Here is a 16,791-nt window from a genome sequence, read left to right as displayed (position 1 = left end):
ATTTTGTAACTCTTCCACAGTTTTTACACTCCAGCTGCATTAAACCTAAGATTACACTCTTGACACATCTTCCAGGTCACTTGGTCTCGACAAGGGAAATAAAAACACCCCAACTTGCGGCTGACTATTACACTTAAACATGACAGAGAAATCAGACTGCCACTCAAACATGAGTCAGCTGTGTTCCTTTTAGATCAGAAATAATCTCTGTGAGACGGCAGTAACACCCAAGTTGTACTGACATGACAATGACACTGGCATTTGAATTTAACAATTCTTTCCAAAAAGTTTACAAAGCCTGTAACATTTTACAATCTTCCATGACTTCCAGCCTCGTACACCTAACTTTTTAATTCTAGTTCATCTCAGTCCATGTATGCCCGATGAAGTGAGCACTATGCAAGTATCATCAGCTGCGTCTCAAGTACTGAGGCATACAGAGTATCCCTGCAGAAGGGAGAGTGACCATTAACAGCCATCTGGTCAGTACCAGCAGATAATCCCTTTCAAGAGAGCAGGTGTGTTCTAGCTTTCAAAAGGAAATTAGCAATGCTGTAATTCTTGTTATCATCATGGCACTTGGTAACTCAGGCCGTTTTATACAAAACCCCTGAAGAACAGAAGGCAGGCAGATGGCAGACCACCACAGAAAGAACTGTCTTTCTAAAGAGACAACAATAAGAAAACATAAATTGTTCCGTAGGACTGCATTTATTAATGTAAAATTTCATATGCCGTAGCACGGTCCCATTTGTCATCCACCCTTATACTGAATTACAAAAGTACTATAACAGGTACAACAGCTGAGCCCACAATAGTGCATAATACATGCCATATTGTTCAAAATATCCACTTTTTCGACACATTTAAGTGGTTTAAATGATCGCTGATATATCTGTGTTCAGGAAACTTGGCTTTCTTCTGGCTTTTGAAAGCTTCCCATTTTGCACGTCTCTCTTCCGTGTTATGTTTGTACTCCTGTTCCCATGTCAGGTAAGGTCGACTCAGCCAATACTCATTCTCTGCTTCAATTTCCAACCTTCGGATCATTGCTTGCTTCATTGAAATGGTAACCGGTCTTGGCCGCCTGTACTTTCCGATCCACTGTCTTCCAGGAATTCTCTTTCGGAGTAATACTGTTGTTAAAAACATTATGCCTCAAAATAGAAATATAAAATACTCATTACCTTAAGAACAAAAGTTAAAAAGTTTAACAAGAAAAATTAAAAACTGCACGCATACACATCTCCTACTGCCTTTTAGCCGGCTGATTGGAACTAACCGTTAAATACAGTACACAGTACAATGACAGACATACTGGAAACCCGAGACCAGAAAAGGGATGCAGAAATCTTTATGTAGCTAATGAGTTTACTCAGTTATCTTTACATTGAGATTAAAGCATGTCCTCCATAAACTATTTATGAAAAATACGGTCCCAGACAGCATTAAACAAAGGATTCACTTCATTTCTTCTTCAGAGAGATGCACTGTCAAAACAGGGAGTATTTCCAGGTCTGCCTTCTAGATCCAGATCTGGCCTTCCCTCAGCATCAAATTTTGAGCTACAGTCTCTCCACACACTTGCTGGTATACAATTACCTAGTCTTGTATTTTGACTATGGGAAATCTCATTTGTAGAGGAAAACATCCAATATTAGACCAACCAGTGTATGTAGAAAGCACAAATACTGTTTCCAACACAATACGCAGGTGTAATAAAGAGGCAAGAAAGGCCAAGCTACGTTTAGATTTGACACACGTGCTCTTCATTAACTTATTAGTCCTAAGCATGCCTAGCTCCTAGGCCTCTCATTACACTGTATTTTCACCAACTAAGAAGCCAGCCAAGCACTTTAACACGGCATAAACCAGCCCTACTGCTGAGCAGCGAAAAGCCACCCCGCCACAGCCCGTTCCCGCCGCACAACCCCGCGCTGCTGCTCCGCTCTGACCCGGCCCGGGACCGAAGCTGCGGGGCTCCGCGGCGGCGCTGCGGCCCCAGCCTCCGGCCCCGCTCCCGGCAGGGCAGGGCACAGCCGCCCGCCCCCCGGCCTGCGCCCGCTGCAGCCTCCACAGGGCCCGAGGCCGATGCGCGACACGGCGCGGCTGCCCTCCGGGGATCCCCGGTGCCACGGGAGCCACCCGGGCCACTGGGCGCCCACCAGCTCCAGGCGGGGCTCGGCCCAGGCAGCGGAGCCCGCCCCCCACCGAGGTTATCTCCCGGTTCAGGCCGGGTCAGCCCGCCCTCGAGGCGAAGCAGCCCTGCGAACGGCCGCAGCGGCGCTCCCAGTCCCACAACCAACGGGCCGCTGACCCCCGCCCTCACTCACCGACTCCCACGGCCGGTCCCCCCTCCCCGCGGCGGGAAACAAGATGGCGGCGGCGAGCGGCCCGTCTCGCGAGAGCTGGCGGCGGGCGGGCGGGGCCTGGCGGCGCCAATAGCGCGCTGCCCGCCGTTCGAAGCTGGCAGCGGGCGGCAACGTCGCTACAGCCCCGGCAGCGCGGCCGCCTTCTCTCCTCAGGGCGGCCCCGGTCCCGGGACGGCTGTTAGCGGTCGCGCGTCGGCCTAGGGCTGCGTGGGGGGCGGCTGGGGCGCTGTCCCTGTCCCTCTGGCGCTCCCCCTCCCCGCGGCCATGGATGTGTCGAGGGAGTTCTTCAGCAAGCTGCGCGCCCTCGCCACGGCGCTGGAGAAGGAGACGCAGCAGCTGGGGCGGGCCCTGCGCGAGGAGGGCACGGGTAAGCGCGGCCTCGCCCCGTCTCCTTCCCGTGGCGGCCGAGCCCGCCGGGGCCCCTCCCGCCCCCCGCAGCAAGGCCTCCGGCTCGGGGGAGGTCCGGAGGGTTGCGCTGGGTGCCCGGCGGTGACACACCTGGACGCTGGGGCCGATGGCTGCTGGGATGGGGTGGGCGGTGGGCTGGCGGGTGTCCCTCGGGAGCCCTGGATTTGGGGTCCCGCCCGCCATCGTGCCCCTGTGGGTGTGCGGAGATGGGCGTTCGGTGGGCTGGCGGGTGCGGGGATGGGGCTGGGGGTCGCTCATAGGGCATTGGTTAAGCCTTCAGTGTTCTCTGAGCTCCTTTGTGGGTGCGTAGGTGAGCATTTATCACGGGGAAAAACGGGATGAAGGGGGGTGAGACGGGAATCACATTCGTGCTTTTACTTCTTTCCATGGATTAAGGCAGCAAAACGCATTTGCGGGGCGAGTTCTCCCCTTGTGCTGATAGCTCGATCTTCTAACTGGATTTATCGCTGTGCTGTAAGACTTCAAACAGAGCTGCATTGTCAAAACAGGGAGTATTTCCAAGTCTGCCTTCTAGATCCAGATCTGGCCTTCCGTCAGCATCAAGCTTTGAGCTACAGTCTCTCCATACACTTGTTTGTACACAATTACCTAGTCTTGTCACATAGCAGGCGTCCGCTTTTACACTATTTGCATTAACCTTGATTTCCAGTGAAAGAAGTAATGACAGCTGCACAAATAAGTGAACAATGCTAACACCTATCCATGTGCAAATAAGGCAGAATTCCGGTTTTTGTTCATGTATGTTTTTCAGTGGTGTCTTTTTTCAAATTTTATTATTTCAAGTTCGAGCTCTTTAAGGATAAAAACTTGGCATAAGTAATCATTGACAGCCCAGGGACCTACCTATTGTGCCAACATCTGCTATACATTAATTTCTACAGTGCTGCAACAGTAAAATGGAAGCCTGTACAGTTTCTCCGTGTAGCTTAACATACTATGCAAATAGCAGTCTCATGCCATGCAAGGCACCCTATATGAACTAGTTTGTCTTTTGGTTTCCTCTGTCTTGACTCTCTCTTAACATATGTCTCCAGCATCTCTAATACAGGAGATTATGTTCTGATGTAGAATGTATTTGCATGCTAAAATATCAATAGCCCTTTTTTTGTTCTAAACCCTTTTATGTGAACATGCGTATCAAAGACTATGAAGATGAATCGCCAGTAAGACTCTTCAATGACCTCTGTTGTGAAATCGAGACTTTGAAGGTAACATCTTAACTCACTTCCTTCTTGAAAAGTTGGAGGAAGGGGCTGTTCCATAAACTTACAGTCCTATTTTGATCATTAAGCCATAATACAGTTTTGTTAGTCAGCAGTACTGACCCTTGCTTTTATTCATTGACCTCCTAAGTCCTCATAACTGCTGTGGATGTCGGGGTAGTGCCCAAAAACTTGTGAGTGACTTAAAGTAGATTAGCACTGTTTATTAGTTGGTGGTCACTGTTGTCATTCAGACTGGCAAGGGACAAAGGTAACACAGAACTTGTAGCTGTACCAAGGCATAGGTATAGGGGAAAAAGATTCAGGAGCAGCAGCTCCCTACAGAAGAGGTGTGCTTGTTTGTGTCCAATAACTAGCACTTGCAGTGAAGAAAATCTTCACAGAAGTTTCAGTACCTTTGACCATTCGGTTAAACTTGTGAAGAATGTTCTTTATTTCTTTAACATAAGTAGGGAAAACAGGCTACAGAAATGAGCAAGTGTAGAGATAGTTGAGAGGTAAGCTAGGATATAAACTTGGGTCTTACCATCTGCTCTGCACTAGTTCTTTGTATGTGGGCAGTAAGATTCCAAACTAACTGCTGTTATCCTATATTTTTGTACAGTAAAAATGTATTTTTGTTTGAGAGGTTACTAAGTAGTTATCGTATTGTGAACTGTCATCTTAGTTTAATGTTTGTAAGTCTTTGTACACTTGTGCCCTATATATTCCTTATATTTTGTAACCTAGTTTTCACGTACAGATAAGGCCTAAATTTGCTGCTTATCCTCATCTGAATTGAAGTTCAATACTTGTTCACACATTAAGAGTTCTGGGATTAACTACCATGTGGTGATTTGAGAACCAATATTTCTCTTTCCCTCACCTCCTCTGCCCCCAAAGGAAGATGTTAATGCCAGTCTTAATAAGAGTTGCTCTGAAAAGCAAACAATTCATGAGTTTATGAAGGCAAGTGAAATACTGATGGAAAGAAATGCAGCAGATCTTGAAAAAATAAGAGAGCTGTTCCAGAAATACAGCTACAAAACATGTCTCGAAGACTCTACAGGTAGTATTTCTTGGCAAATATGTGAAGAAAAATGTAATTTTCTAAAATGTTTCTCTTTAGTTGTATGTATGTTTCTATTAATTAAGACATCAAGTACATCTATGTTATTTGCTTTATAATAATATCCAGAGGGTAAAAGTTCATTTTGTGATCAGTGCTGTAAGAATAAACCAAAATACAAAACTTACGAGTTAGATCTCCTGCCATGTTCTTCAGTTAGTGTGGGTTTGGGGAGTTGTTTTTTTTTTTCCCTCCAGTAATAGCTATATTCAGAAAACATGCTAGCAAACATGTTTTCGTAACCCAGAGAATTATGCTGCCTCAGCTTCTCATGCATGGGAAACTGTTGTAGATGTATCTAGATTAGTTTGTATTCATATGTGATGATTGCATTAACTTAAAATCACCATAGAGAAAAGATTAAAATAATGTGTTCCACAGCACAGATGGGAAAGGAGAAGCACATATGGGGATTAGTGACAGGTGGCAAGCAGTAGTAGCTTGATCATTGGAGTGGGAGTTCCTGAATCCAGTAGAAAGTGGACACACACCTGTGTGACAAATCCAGATACTCCAAATAAGTGCAAAATACTACAACTATCAGCACTGCACATACCCTGTCAAGGGCCAAATCAATCTTCAAGAAGCCTTTGGCCGGGCACATCTTAACTATCCCCTGAACATTATTCACTCATTACATAAACCAAAATTGTGGTCATGGACCATATTCACTCTGAGTTAAGCTACTACAACTGTTTTACGAAGATGTGGCAGAAGGCTCTGATTTTATAGTACCTTCCTGTCTTCTCTCTGCCTTTAAAGACTTCAAACAGAGCTACAAGGTTAATTTATTTTTTAAGATGTGTTTTTAAGCAAAGTGTATTTGAATATGTAATACCAAGACACACGAAAAGGTAATACCTCTGCCGTGTTATTTTAAATAGCTTCCCCACCCCACCCCACCCCTGCCTTGCTGCTTGTATCTTGCAGAAATTCACAAATGTTTTGGGGTGTTTCAGTTTAACTACAGAAATGTACAAATTACGCATTTGCTTATTTCTGCAGTGGGCTGCTCTTGTTACCTAAAAAGCTACCCACTTTCATGAGTTTTTAGTTGCTGCTTCATAACCTTTCTTCAATACTGTTTTTCTGAAGAATGAGTATTAAAGTACTGTGTGCAACCTTTGCTCTTTCCCAAAAAAACTGTTCTATACAAATTTTGGTTTTGTTGTAATTTATGTTTACATTTTTAATGAATTTCCACTCTTGCACTGAAATGGAAACAAATAAATATATTTAAGATTAGCACTTCTTGCCTGCTTCATGCAGGGAGATGAATCCTATTAAAAAATACATGCATAAAAATCTCTCAATTTCATTTTTCCTAGAAATAATATTTACCAATGAAGTGAAATTCAGCAGATGTGTGACCTATATTACAAATATAGCTTAGCCTGGTATAAGCTTTTGATATCTGTTGTAGCTTCAGGTTCAATGCTTTAAAATGAAAGAAGGTATCTATTTTTTACAATAAAACTGATTTTGAATATTGGAGAGGACATCCAAATTTATTTTAGAAATTCTTAAAAGAGAAACTTCTGGCATAATTTTTTTAATTACTTTTTTAAATAGGAGAGGAAGAAGTAGTTAACAGTGATTCGCCAGTGTCTGTCCAGAAGGAATCTGGTGAAGAAAAAGCAGATGATGTACCTCATCTTCCTGCTTGTACTGTGACGTCAATGGTGCCCGAAGACCCACTGCAGACCCCCCAGCTTTCTGATTTTGGTCTTTCACAATATGCTTTCTCCAAACCTTGGATTGCATTGAAAGAACAACATGCAACAAGTGCACATCAAGAAAATTCAAAGAACAGGACCCCACTAAAACCACTGACCACCTATGTTTTGCCCAAAACCCCAAAATGTATGCTGAAGATGGACGATTATGAGTGTGTGACACCAAAACTTGAACACTTTGGCATTAGTAAACATACCACATGTATGAATGAGGATTATACAATGTCACTTATTCGCAAGATTCCTCAGACAAGCAAGAAGTAAGTAAATGACATAAGTTCAGTTTGTTTCTCTACTGAGCTTTCTGTTGTTTCCTCTTGCTGCATTAATTTCTTGGCTGCTGTTGCCCCTGTTGTCTTCAAGCAGTTGATACATTATTATCTGCCAGCTGGTTAGTCCTGTGTCTTTCTTCAACTCTGCCTATCTTTATGTTTACCCTTTGTGGTGCCAAACGCTGCCATGAAACAGATCTCTTAATATGCTGCTTCCCTTGACTGCACCACGGTAAGAATCTTCCATACGCAATTTATTTACAAAGCGAAAATGCACAGTATATCTGATCTTTTGCTTTCCTTAACTTTGGATTTGGATTTGAGGATGTGTCGTCTGCAGTAGATATATCCAATTTAAAGGTTTCAAAAGCTTTAGGAATACAGACCCAGAAAAACACTTCTAAAGCATTCAGTAAAATGCCTTGTTGCAGAAAAGGTGTATCATCTCTTGTGTTACCCAGCTCCACCTTGCAAACAGTTAGCTCTTTTTGCTCCATTCTGTTGAAAAGACATCTCCAGACTTTCACGTTTCTCATTAAAATTAAAGAATCTGCAGCAGTGAGATGTAGAACACCTTAGCAGTAGAGGCAATTTTCTATACTTCTAAGGTGATGTAAAGGTAGTTAGGTCATGGTTTTATAGTTAGTATTAGCAACATGTTGAATTTTAAAAGCTGACGGTATCTAAAAGAAATGCAGTGCTCTGCAGCTAAATATTTGGTATTTAGATAAATTGTTCAAAAAACCCCAAGAACCATATTCAAATTAAGTTGTGGAAATAATAATTCAAATTTATATATTTTAAAATTTTATTTTTTTAATCGCTGGTATTTGCAATTTAGGCACAGGTGTGAAGTTCTTCAGAACCATGCCAGCTTGAGTGACCTTGTCCCCTCCCCCAGAGATCCAGTTTACTGCAATGGTTAAATTTTGAGTGGGGTTTTTTTTGGTTTTTAATTACTGCGGAAAAAGTTAAAGTGAAAAGATACACTTTCTTTTAAAATGGTTTTGCGATCTCTCCTTTGGAATACTTATGTAGATACTATAATATCTATAAAGCTTTATAGTATTTGAATTGTAATAACAGGAAAACTTACTCAATTCTGTAAGATAATAATTCAAACATCGTTCCCTCTCAAATATTTTGAGAATAGTTTCAGCTTATCACATAATTTAAATTATTCTCATATTTATAACTTTTTGTGGTTTTATACTACTTTTCCTATTTAACGAGGACCAGTTTAAATGTGATCTTCAGCTTTAATTATGGCTGTAATTCATAAAGGGATACATTCACAAATGCAGATTCTATTTCTGTGGCTTCTAGTGAAACAATTAGGTAGTCCACTAGCGATATTATTATACAATACAAAAAAATCCCACACTAGCAGTCTTTCATACCCATAATGATAATATTAAAATTCTGTAGAGAATTAGCTATAGCATGATTGCTTTTTAACACATCATCATTATTAATGATCGAACCAGATGGACACATACTGATTGTGACTCAAGTTAAAGCTACATATGGATTCAGAATAAGTGGCATATGTGAGGGGTCATGACATTAAGTCATTAGTTAAAATGTTGTTTAACTGTCTTTTAGCTTGCTTATTTTGTTTATTTTGCAACATTAAAGTTAGCTTGCAGTTTGATCAGAAGGGTTGAAACAATTGAACAGCTTGTTATGTCCAAAAAGTACTCATCTCACTTCTTAGTGAGAAGGCGCAGCATGTTAAATGGGCAGAACACTAAGCCAAGAAATAAAGAAACAAACAAAAAAAAAATGTTTTCATTGGATAATGGGCAGAATCTCTTCCCTGAGGATCAGATAAGCTCAAAACCTAGTACACATGAGGTAGCCTTATACCTGTAGTTTCTAGGTACAAAGACAGGTAACAATCTGACTTTCTTGGAGACAGCCCTGCCCTTTCATATAATTCGCTTGTGCCATCCAGGTCTTGTATCTAGCTGAAAACTGTCTAGCAGCTACGTATTGTGTGAAAACCACTTCAAAAATTCATCTCAAAGTTCTCAAAAATATTTGATAGACCTCAAGTCCTCCAGCTTTGTTTTTCAGTTTTAAAGCAGGTGAAAGGAACAATGTGCTTTGATGCACCTACTACAAAGCTGAAACCAAAAGTAATCCAGAGAGAAGAAAGGAGAGGGGGAAAAAAAAAAGGGGGAAAGCATCTGAAGAAAAGTGTTGTACTTGTTCTTCTCCATTGTAAAAACTAGGAATCGTATGGGTTTAGGTATCTATAATACCTCTGAGGCAAAACTCAGTTGAAAAATTCTTTTTTTCTGACTCGAGATGTGTTCATCTAAGTAAAATATACTGCCTCAAACATATTTTTAAATTTTTTTTTTTATGTTTAGGCTTTGTGTAGAGAAGCTCTAAATCTAGTTCTCAAGTAGGCACACTTTTGTGTAGAGTTTAGGTAAGCTTTCTTGTCTGGTATTGTCCCTTAACTGCCTACACCCTTCTTCCACTGGAATATTTTGGGTAGGAAAAAAGAATTCTGAACGCTTCTGTTTCCAGTTTTGTGGAATTGATTTTTAAATGGCTTTTCACTGTAAGTCAGCTAGTGATTAACATAAGTAATTTTATTCAAACTTCAAAACTGAATTAAAAACCTTTTTGTGCTCACAACGGTACTAGTTTAAGAGCCAAAAAGATTTCCTCCTGCCCTAGACACCTTTTGTTGTCTGTTCATTTTGGGATTATTTTTCTTTTAATGCCTTGGATTGAAATCTTAGTGGATTTGGTAAATTGTGGATGGACTGAACATCTGCATGCTACAAATTGCTGCAGTAGAATCATAGATGAAAAAGTCATCTTCGAGGAAATGAATTTTTGACTTGCATGTTGATAAACAAATACTAAAAAAGTGATCAGTTTGACAGTATTCCTTTAATTGTGATTTCTTCATATTACTTGAGAACTCATTGAGAGGTTTAATTTTCAGGTTGTTTGAAGAAGATGATCTTAAAGTCAATGTACCAGAAATTATATCCAGGGAGATCATGGTTACTCCTAGGCCAAAATCAAATGTGACAGCTGAGAATGGTAAGTTAAAAGTATGTGAAATAAGTATACGTATGCAATTTTTACATGATGCATGAGTAAATGCATTGTAAACACATGGTTAACTTTTAAACTGTGTTTCTTGTTCAATATAGTTAATCTAGGCCTAGTCATTGTATGAGTACTAATGTCTAGAAATTAATGTTGGTGGCTTCTATGGGAAGGTTTCTCACTTCGGTGTAAATCTTTGCTCTTTCTTCTACTCATAATCCATCTAGAATTATACAGAGCCATCGATCATTTTGTACTACAGCTTATCCTTATTTGAAATGAAAATACCGGTTTGCCAACAGCCTTTCTTCCTGAGAATACCCATTAGATCTGTTTAAAGATAGGAAAGAAACTGTTTTGAAAGAGGCTAACGAGACAGTAACTTAGATCTTTCAAAAATAGTGCTAAAATTTCTTTGAGAGGAATTATACTATGTTCTCTTGAAAATATGTGAAGACCTTTGTACAAATATAGTGACAATTGAATGTATGAGAAGCTAAAGCAATGTTGGTTTAAATTGGGCTTTTTCAGCTATTCAGTAGTGGGACTAGACTTACGACTTTTTTTTTTACATTTGCATTTCCTGTTTTTATGGAATTCTGGGATTTAGGTGGTTCTTCATGCTGAAAATATCAGCTAAAATGATACAGGTGTGTTAGAATATGCAAATAGACTTAAAGAACTAAACTGGGGCACTGAAACTTATAACATGTGTGTGTATTTTTATTTTTATTCCACACTTTCACCCTTAATTTCAGCAGCTGGCTGGATGGCTTCTCCTATGATGCTAGAGTTCTGTACTCCTGATGTGCAAATCTGTTCCAGAAAAAATACTATAGTATCAGCAAGGTCACCAAAGACAAACAAACTATCTCCTCCCAGTCATACAGGAACACCAGAGTTGCCAGATTTTGAAACAAGATGGCTAAAAACAGAAGCTAAGGTAGTAAATAGCAATTAAATACATTTTCACACACTTCTTACTGTCTGTTTGGGATTCTTTTTCAATACTATTTTTGTTATATCATTGTAGAAGATCTTTCTAATAGTAATTTTGTTTTTAATAAATGTTTTTACTTTACAGAAGATAAGTAAATTAACCAAAGAAATTTAATACCTCTTTTGCAGCAGGTAAAGCAGGGAGGAAAGAATGAGTCAGTGACAAAGGATGACACAACAGATAAACAACACATAGAAGATAGCATTCCTTTTCTTGTGACCTCTGATGAGTATCTTAAAGATTTTGAAGACCCTTCTCCTCCCAAAATAAAAAACTATGATGACCAGTTACTCAGTACTCCTCCATCTCCAGAAATAACAAGGATACCGGATGATATTCTACAGGTTAGCTAATATACTGTGGGGTTTTTTTTTTTCCCCCTAAGTAGTTTTAATATCAAAATAGTAAAATTAAAAGGGCTTAGTTCTATCAAATTGTGTTATTTGAAAATAAATAGCTCTCTGCTACTTACTAAAAATACATAAACTGTAATCCTGTTTTGAGTTCTTAGGTAATTCTTTTTATTCCCTTTTAATGTTTCCCGTAGATTCTGTCCAAGTATAATAAAAAAGTAGATTCTCCTAAAGCCAAGGAAATGGAGACGAAGGCAGCAAATGCTACAAGATCTGAAAGTGATTTTAGTAATGACTGCCACAAAGAGAACAGGTATGATTAAATTTTACAAATTTGGTTATTTAATTTGGAGGAGCTATGAAGATGCTTTAATGCAATTAGAAATTCATGCAGCTGCTTGCTCTTCAGCTACCAAAATAGCTCTTGTTGCTGTGACTAACTATTCTTCGGCATGGTATCTGACGGCCTTTTTGCAAAGAACAAACATTATGATTGATTGGGTGTTTGAATCCTCCCAACCTTACAAAAAAAAAAAAAATAAAAAGGTAGTTTTACTGTTTTATGTGTAGGTATATTTTGTTTTGTGGCCATCAAAGTATTAGTGAATGGTTTCTTCTGAGTAAATTAGGCAATAAAACTAAGGAGTTGGAGAAAACTATGTAAGTGATGTGACTGATTTCACAGTTGTTCTGGTAAAGATAAAGTTCTTTGAAATGCAAAGCCATCTTATGAGCAATATATGAGATTAAATTAGTCTACAATGAGTAATCTTTGAACAATGGAATAATACCCTTTAAAAAGACTTCAAATCAATTTGAATAGAAAGACGTTTTTGTGACAACTTGATCAAGTGTAGATATTCCTTATTCAATGTAATGTATATTACACTTGAATATCAGTTAAATTTGGGGCCAGTACAGATTGTTTAGGTAGGAGGTATAAGGAACACATAAAGAGTCAAATAATAATTACAACAACCCAGAATAAGACTGATAAAAGTACTTATCTTAATATGCCAGGAGTTGGAATCCAATTGAGTAATGAAACAGAGCAAAGTTCTTACTTTAGCTGACCTTTCTTTTTTTCTTGTCAGGATGGTTTAAAAGAAGCTTTGATGTTTGTGTCTTCTGCTAATTCAAAATATGATTGAGACAGTAAGTTCATGAACTCTTCTGGATTTATTTGCAGAGGATATCCTGGATATGTCAAGCCAAATACCTGAAATCAAGCTGAAGACCATGTTGAGACTGCTTGATATTCATGGATCTTATCACTGAATTGTAACAAGGTTGAAAAACAAAATATTATATTGGTGGGAGGAAAGAAGCATGCAAAGGACAAGCTTTATTTAATGGAGAAAAATTTTCCATTATGTGAATGAACTTGAACTAACAACTTGTGCGTATTTTTTTAATTGATATTATTGGCAAAATGTATTGAGGGGTTTTGAATATATTTATGTGCTTCAAAGAGGACCGGGGTTGTGTATGAGGTAGCACTTCAGTTGTTTCATCTGATTCTCATGTTGGTTGTGTATGTTTGTGTTTGCAGTAGGCTGTAGAGAAGTGTAGTTTTGCTGCAAGGGGACGAGTCCAGTACATTGCCCCAGAAAGCAGGTATCTCTGGCTGTTCTGGTGATGCTGCACATCATTCCAGGGCTGAGTCTGAAGTGCAGTACTTCAACAGTATTTGGTATCTTAAACAGAAAGAAGTCCTTTTCTTTACTGGAAGAGTAACTCCTGCTTTACTGTTTATCTTCAACTGCTGGAAAGATTTGCTGGCGGGCATGTAGGTGACTGCTTATTCTCCTGCTCTGCTGCCATGTGTGCATTCTGTAAGTGATAGTGTCACTTCTAAACATGCACATCTATCCCCATAACAGCTAACCAAGCTTAAGTTCTCAGGGGTGTTTGACTCTTTTTGTAGCATCTGGTAGTCATAGTAATTAGGATTTTTTTTTTTCGACCAGAGATTTTACTTTTGTCCACAAGAAATCCCAGCTTATCCTTGTTTGGAGCCAGTTTGCTGTTTCCAGTGTCAGCTATTTCTCTGAGTAATTCCAGGACTGCTCTTACCATATGTATATGTTCTTCCTGTTGATGGCTAAAATTTTGTCATTTATATGAGGACAGGCATGCAATACATGAAAAGGGAGAGACTGTCCCAGGAGCTGGGGAGGAAGTGTATGCTGTTCTGAACTTTCTAAACACAGCTCCAGTTTTGTGGTTGGTTTTTTTTTTTTAAGTTCTCAGGATATGCAAACATCTAGAGATGCCTGGAAGTATTTCTCCAGTTGCTTAGATGGATATGTGGCTAAAATCTTTTTCCTGCTATTCTAGTAATTCTCCAGGATAAGCATACATCAAATTAACTGGAGAAGCTGATTTTTTTTACTAGTTCCAGACTCAGCACACTGTCATTTTTCTGTGCTAACTTCTATTTATGTATTATTATATGTCAGTCTTTGAGCTTGATTGACACTTTTGAATAATAAATGAATCTGTCTCAGGTGCTTGGTGGCTGCTATAAAACCACTTGTTCTACTCTGCTCCTTCAGAGAGTGAAGGCCAGACCTGCTTCCAGCATCTTCACAGACTAAAACCATTTAATGGGCTGGATGCTAGTCTTGGAATGTGGTGGTCTTAAAAAGGTAAAAAGTATCTGCTGCAGAGCCAGACTGATCTACCAGAAGTAAGCAGGGGTTTCACATTCTGCATTCTCCCTTCACAGCACTTCATGGCTACTTTCTTGCCCTGAAGCAAGTTAGATTTCCCGAAGGACCCCATTTAACATGAAATGGAACAAGCAGCACTACTGTCCTGGACCTGGCTGTATTCCCTCCTGCCTTCACCTAAGGATATTCCCAAAAGTGCTTATACATGTCGTTTCCCTACACTTGAGAAAACTCTCTGCTCCCCTGCCCTATGCAGAGTTGAACCCAGCAGTGCTGGGGTTCTCACAGTAAGCCACTTGCATAGTTTTTCTTGCCTGTTAAAAAATAATTTTTGCTACATTTTGTAGCTATTTCATTAACTAATGTTAAAGGGATTCAATTACTATTTTGAAATACAGATTATCTTCAGGATGACAATTGAAGTCTTAAAATCTTCTGGTCTACTCAAGCTATTATGACATGCTGGCGTGAGACTTTTTGGAGTCTAGAAACAAAGTTTTACTAGTTAGTTTTGCTTTTCTTGCCTACAATGTTATCCTAATACAGGTAACACTGCTCTTTGTACTTATATTCTTCTTTATAGTAGGACCATTGCTGTGATGGCAGATAATTATCAGAGCAGCAAAACAAAAACTAGTTTTAGTTTGTTGTGCTTTACTTTTGAAAACCTTTTAGGTTTCAGTAAGGCCTAAGGAGTAGTTTGAGTATTGGAGGTGAGGGAGGGAAAAGTTGGCGTAAGTAAAAGCGTAACAGTGTTGGAAAATTATCTGTGTTCAAAATAAACTAGGGAGGGAGAGTTTTGTGTTTTGTCTTTTGTTTTCTTTTCCTTTTTTTTTTTCTACTCAGATCAGCTGTCATGTGGGTGGCTGCGTGGCCATCTGATGAACTTGTGCAGTTTAAGTACTGGAACAACCAGGGATGTAGCCATGGGTTTGGAGGAGGGCGAGACTCCACATAAGCCAGTATTCCTGCTGAAGGAAGGCTCGTCCCACTGCACACTCATGTAACATGTCAGAGCGTGAAGAATGCAAGAGGAAAGATACATGTTGATTTGTTGTGGGGTGAATTGGATAACAGCATTGGCCAGTCAGAAAGTGCACTTTGGATAAACAGTAGCAAATGCAGTAGTTCTGGAAGATGCAATGGTTACCTGAAAACAGGCAAAACTTTCTCAGAGTATGGTTCTGTGTTGTGCTTGATTCAGTTTAACTGGGGGCTGCTTCCACTAGAGGCTGTTACACCAATTCTCCCGCACGGAACCTAGGGCTTGTGCAGTTCTACAGTGGATTCCTTGCATTTGCCAAGCCACTGAAAGGCTGATTAATTTTGTTTTCTCTTGTAGTTTGTCCTCCCCAACAGTAATCTCAAACTCGGCTTCTGCCTGTGTGAGTGCTAGATCAGATAGAAGATGTGATCTGGTTTCTCACCCTTCCCTTCCAGCAGTAGCTGCAGTCAGGAAAGATTGAAGTCAGCACAAAACTGCACTTCAGCATTTAGGGACATCTGGGAAGCAACCAAAAAAGCATGGCCTTTAGTTTTCCTTCATTTGCTGTGGTTCTTAATTTTTTTTTTTTAATAAGTATATCAAATGCATCAGCTAACAGAATCTTCTCCCATAATCCCATTTTTGTCAAAGGAGCATCTCATTTGTGCTGCTGAGGAAGCCCCTTAACATGGTCAGTGCAGTTGTTTCCTTATCTTCAAAATGCTTTGCCTGAGGTCGAATACAAATACAGATCTCGCAGTGAAATGAAGCTTCCCAGATGGATGTCAAATGGATAAATGGCAAGCATCACTTAGTGCCTCCGGTTGTGCTTTCATGGACAAGATAAATCACTGGAGCAATAACTGGCATCCAGGCTTCCTTGGTTAATTAAAGCACCATGGATGCTTTAAATCTGCTGTAAGATGTGGTACTTGCTTTGTTCCCTGTTGTCATTATTCAGCTCTTCCTCGTGGTGGTTGCATCTGCTCCATCAACCAGCTGTAGCTGGCAGCTGGAGCTGCCTTGTATTTTGGGAGTACTTTGTTTCCCTGTGGGACAGTAACACAGAGACTGTGGCATTTGTAAGGAACAATGACAACATCCAGTGGCCACACTATGGAATCACAGGTACGTTAGTCCACAGGAGTACAACTTTCTCCCAAGAAGGCATTAGTCAATGCTACCTATATTATCTATCAACTTAGATGTGAAACCTCATGCTGTTCTTAGGGTAATACCCACTTGTACAAAGGGGCAGTTGACATCATGGTCGGGAGCTGACCAGGTCCATGAATTTCTTTGATCTTGCCAAATTCAAGTTGAAGAGTTTAAAAAAATATATATAAAAAATACCACAACTGTGCACACGCAGGAAGGTGCTCAGAGGAAGGTGCTGTGCTACGCGGGCATTTCTCCTGGGGAAAGACCAAGTGAAGGACAGTTTGCAGAACATCCAGCAAGAAGGTCTTCAAATATTTTTATAATTTTTGGCATAATGTATTCCTGGCTTAAAGCCCTGCAGTTACGCTCCCTAATGGTTGCTTACGCAATTGTTGTAAA

At 40.1% G+C, this 16,791-nt stretch overlaps 2 protein-coding genes across 9 annotated transcripts; one reads left to right on the top strand and one right to left on the bottom strand.

Annotated features, from left to right (window-relative positions):
- Positions 1-692: 692 nt before the first annotated feature.
- MRPL57 (mitochondrial ribosomal protein L57) lies at positions 693-2,465 on the bottom strand. 2 transcript variants are annotated; one of them, XM_056327512.1, is made up of 2 exons: positions 2,334-2,465; positions 693-1,157 (listed from the first exon to the last, which is right to left on the bottom strand). In XM_056327512.1, exon 2 carries the CDS (start codon positions 1,150-1,152, stop codon positions 841-843), a length of 312 nt encoding a protein of 103 aa, XP_056183487.1. In that variant the 5' UTR covers positions 1,153-1,157; positions 2,334-2,465; the 3' UTR covers positions 693-840. The 2 variants fall into 2 exon arrangements, with proteins under 2 accessions (XP_056183487.1, XP_056183489.1); XM_056327514.1 differs by lacking the exon at positions 2,334-2,465 and adding an exon at positions 2,166-2,311.
- A 140-nt stretch (positions 2,466-2,605) lies between these two features.
- Positions 2,606-15,042, top strand: SKA3 (spindle and kinetochore associated complex subunit 3). 7 transcript variants are annotated; one of them, XM_056327501.1, is made up of 9 exons: positions 2,606-2,739; positions 3,945-4,009; positions 4,907-5,072; positions 6,705-7,128; positions 10,109-10,209; positions 10,980-11,161; positions 11,347-11,562; positions 11,766-11,884; positions 12,761-15,042. In XM_056327501.1, exons 1-9 carry the CDS (start codon positions 2,637-2,639, stop codon positions 12,792-12,794), a joined length of 1,410 nt encoding a protein of 469 aa, XP_056183476.1. In that variant the 5' UTR covers positions 2,606-2,636; the 3' UTR covers positions 12,795-15,042. The 7 variants fall into 7 exon arrangements, with proteins under 7 accessions (XP_056183476.1, XP_056183475.1, XP_056183473.1 ...); XM_056327500.1 differs by having other exon boundaries at positions 10,977-11,161; XM_056327498.1 differs by having other exon boundaries at positions 2,611-2,739; positions 3,899-4,009.
- The last annotated feature ends 1,749 nt before the right edge of the window (positions 15,043-16,791 follow it).

The sequence above is a fragment of the Falco biarmicus genome, chromosome 2 (genome assembly GCF_023638135.1).
Source record: "Falco biarmicus isolate bFalBia1 chromosome 2, bFalBia1.pri, whole genome shotgun sequence".
Taxonomy (NCBI): Eukaryota; Metazoa; Chordata; class Aves; order Falconiformes; family Falconidae; genus Falco; species Falco biarmicus.
The sequence above is the reverse complement of the archived record's forward strand: the minus strand, read 5'-3'. Positions and strand labels throughout refer to the sequence as shown.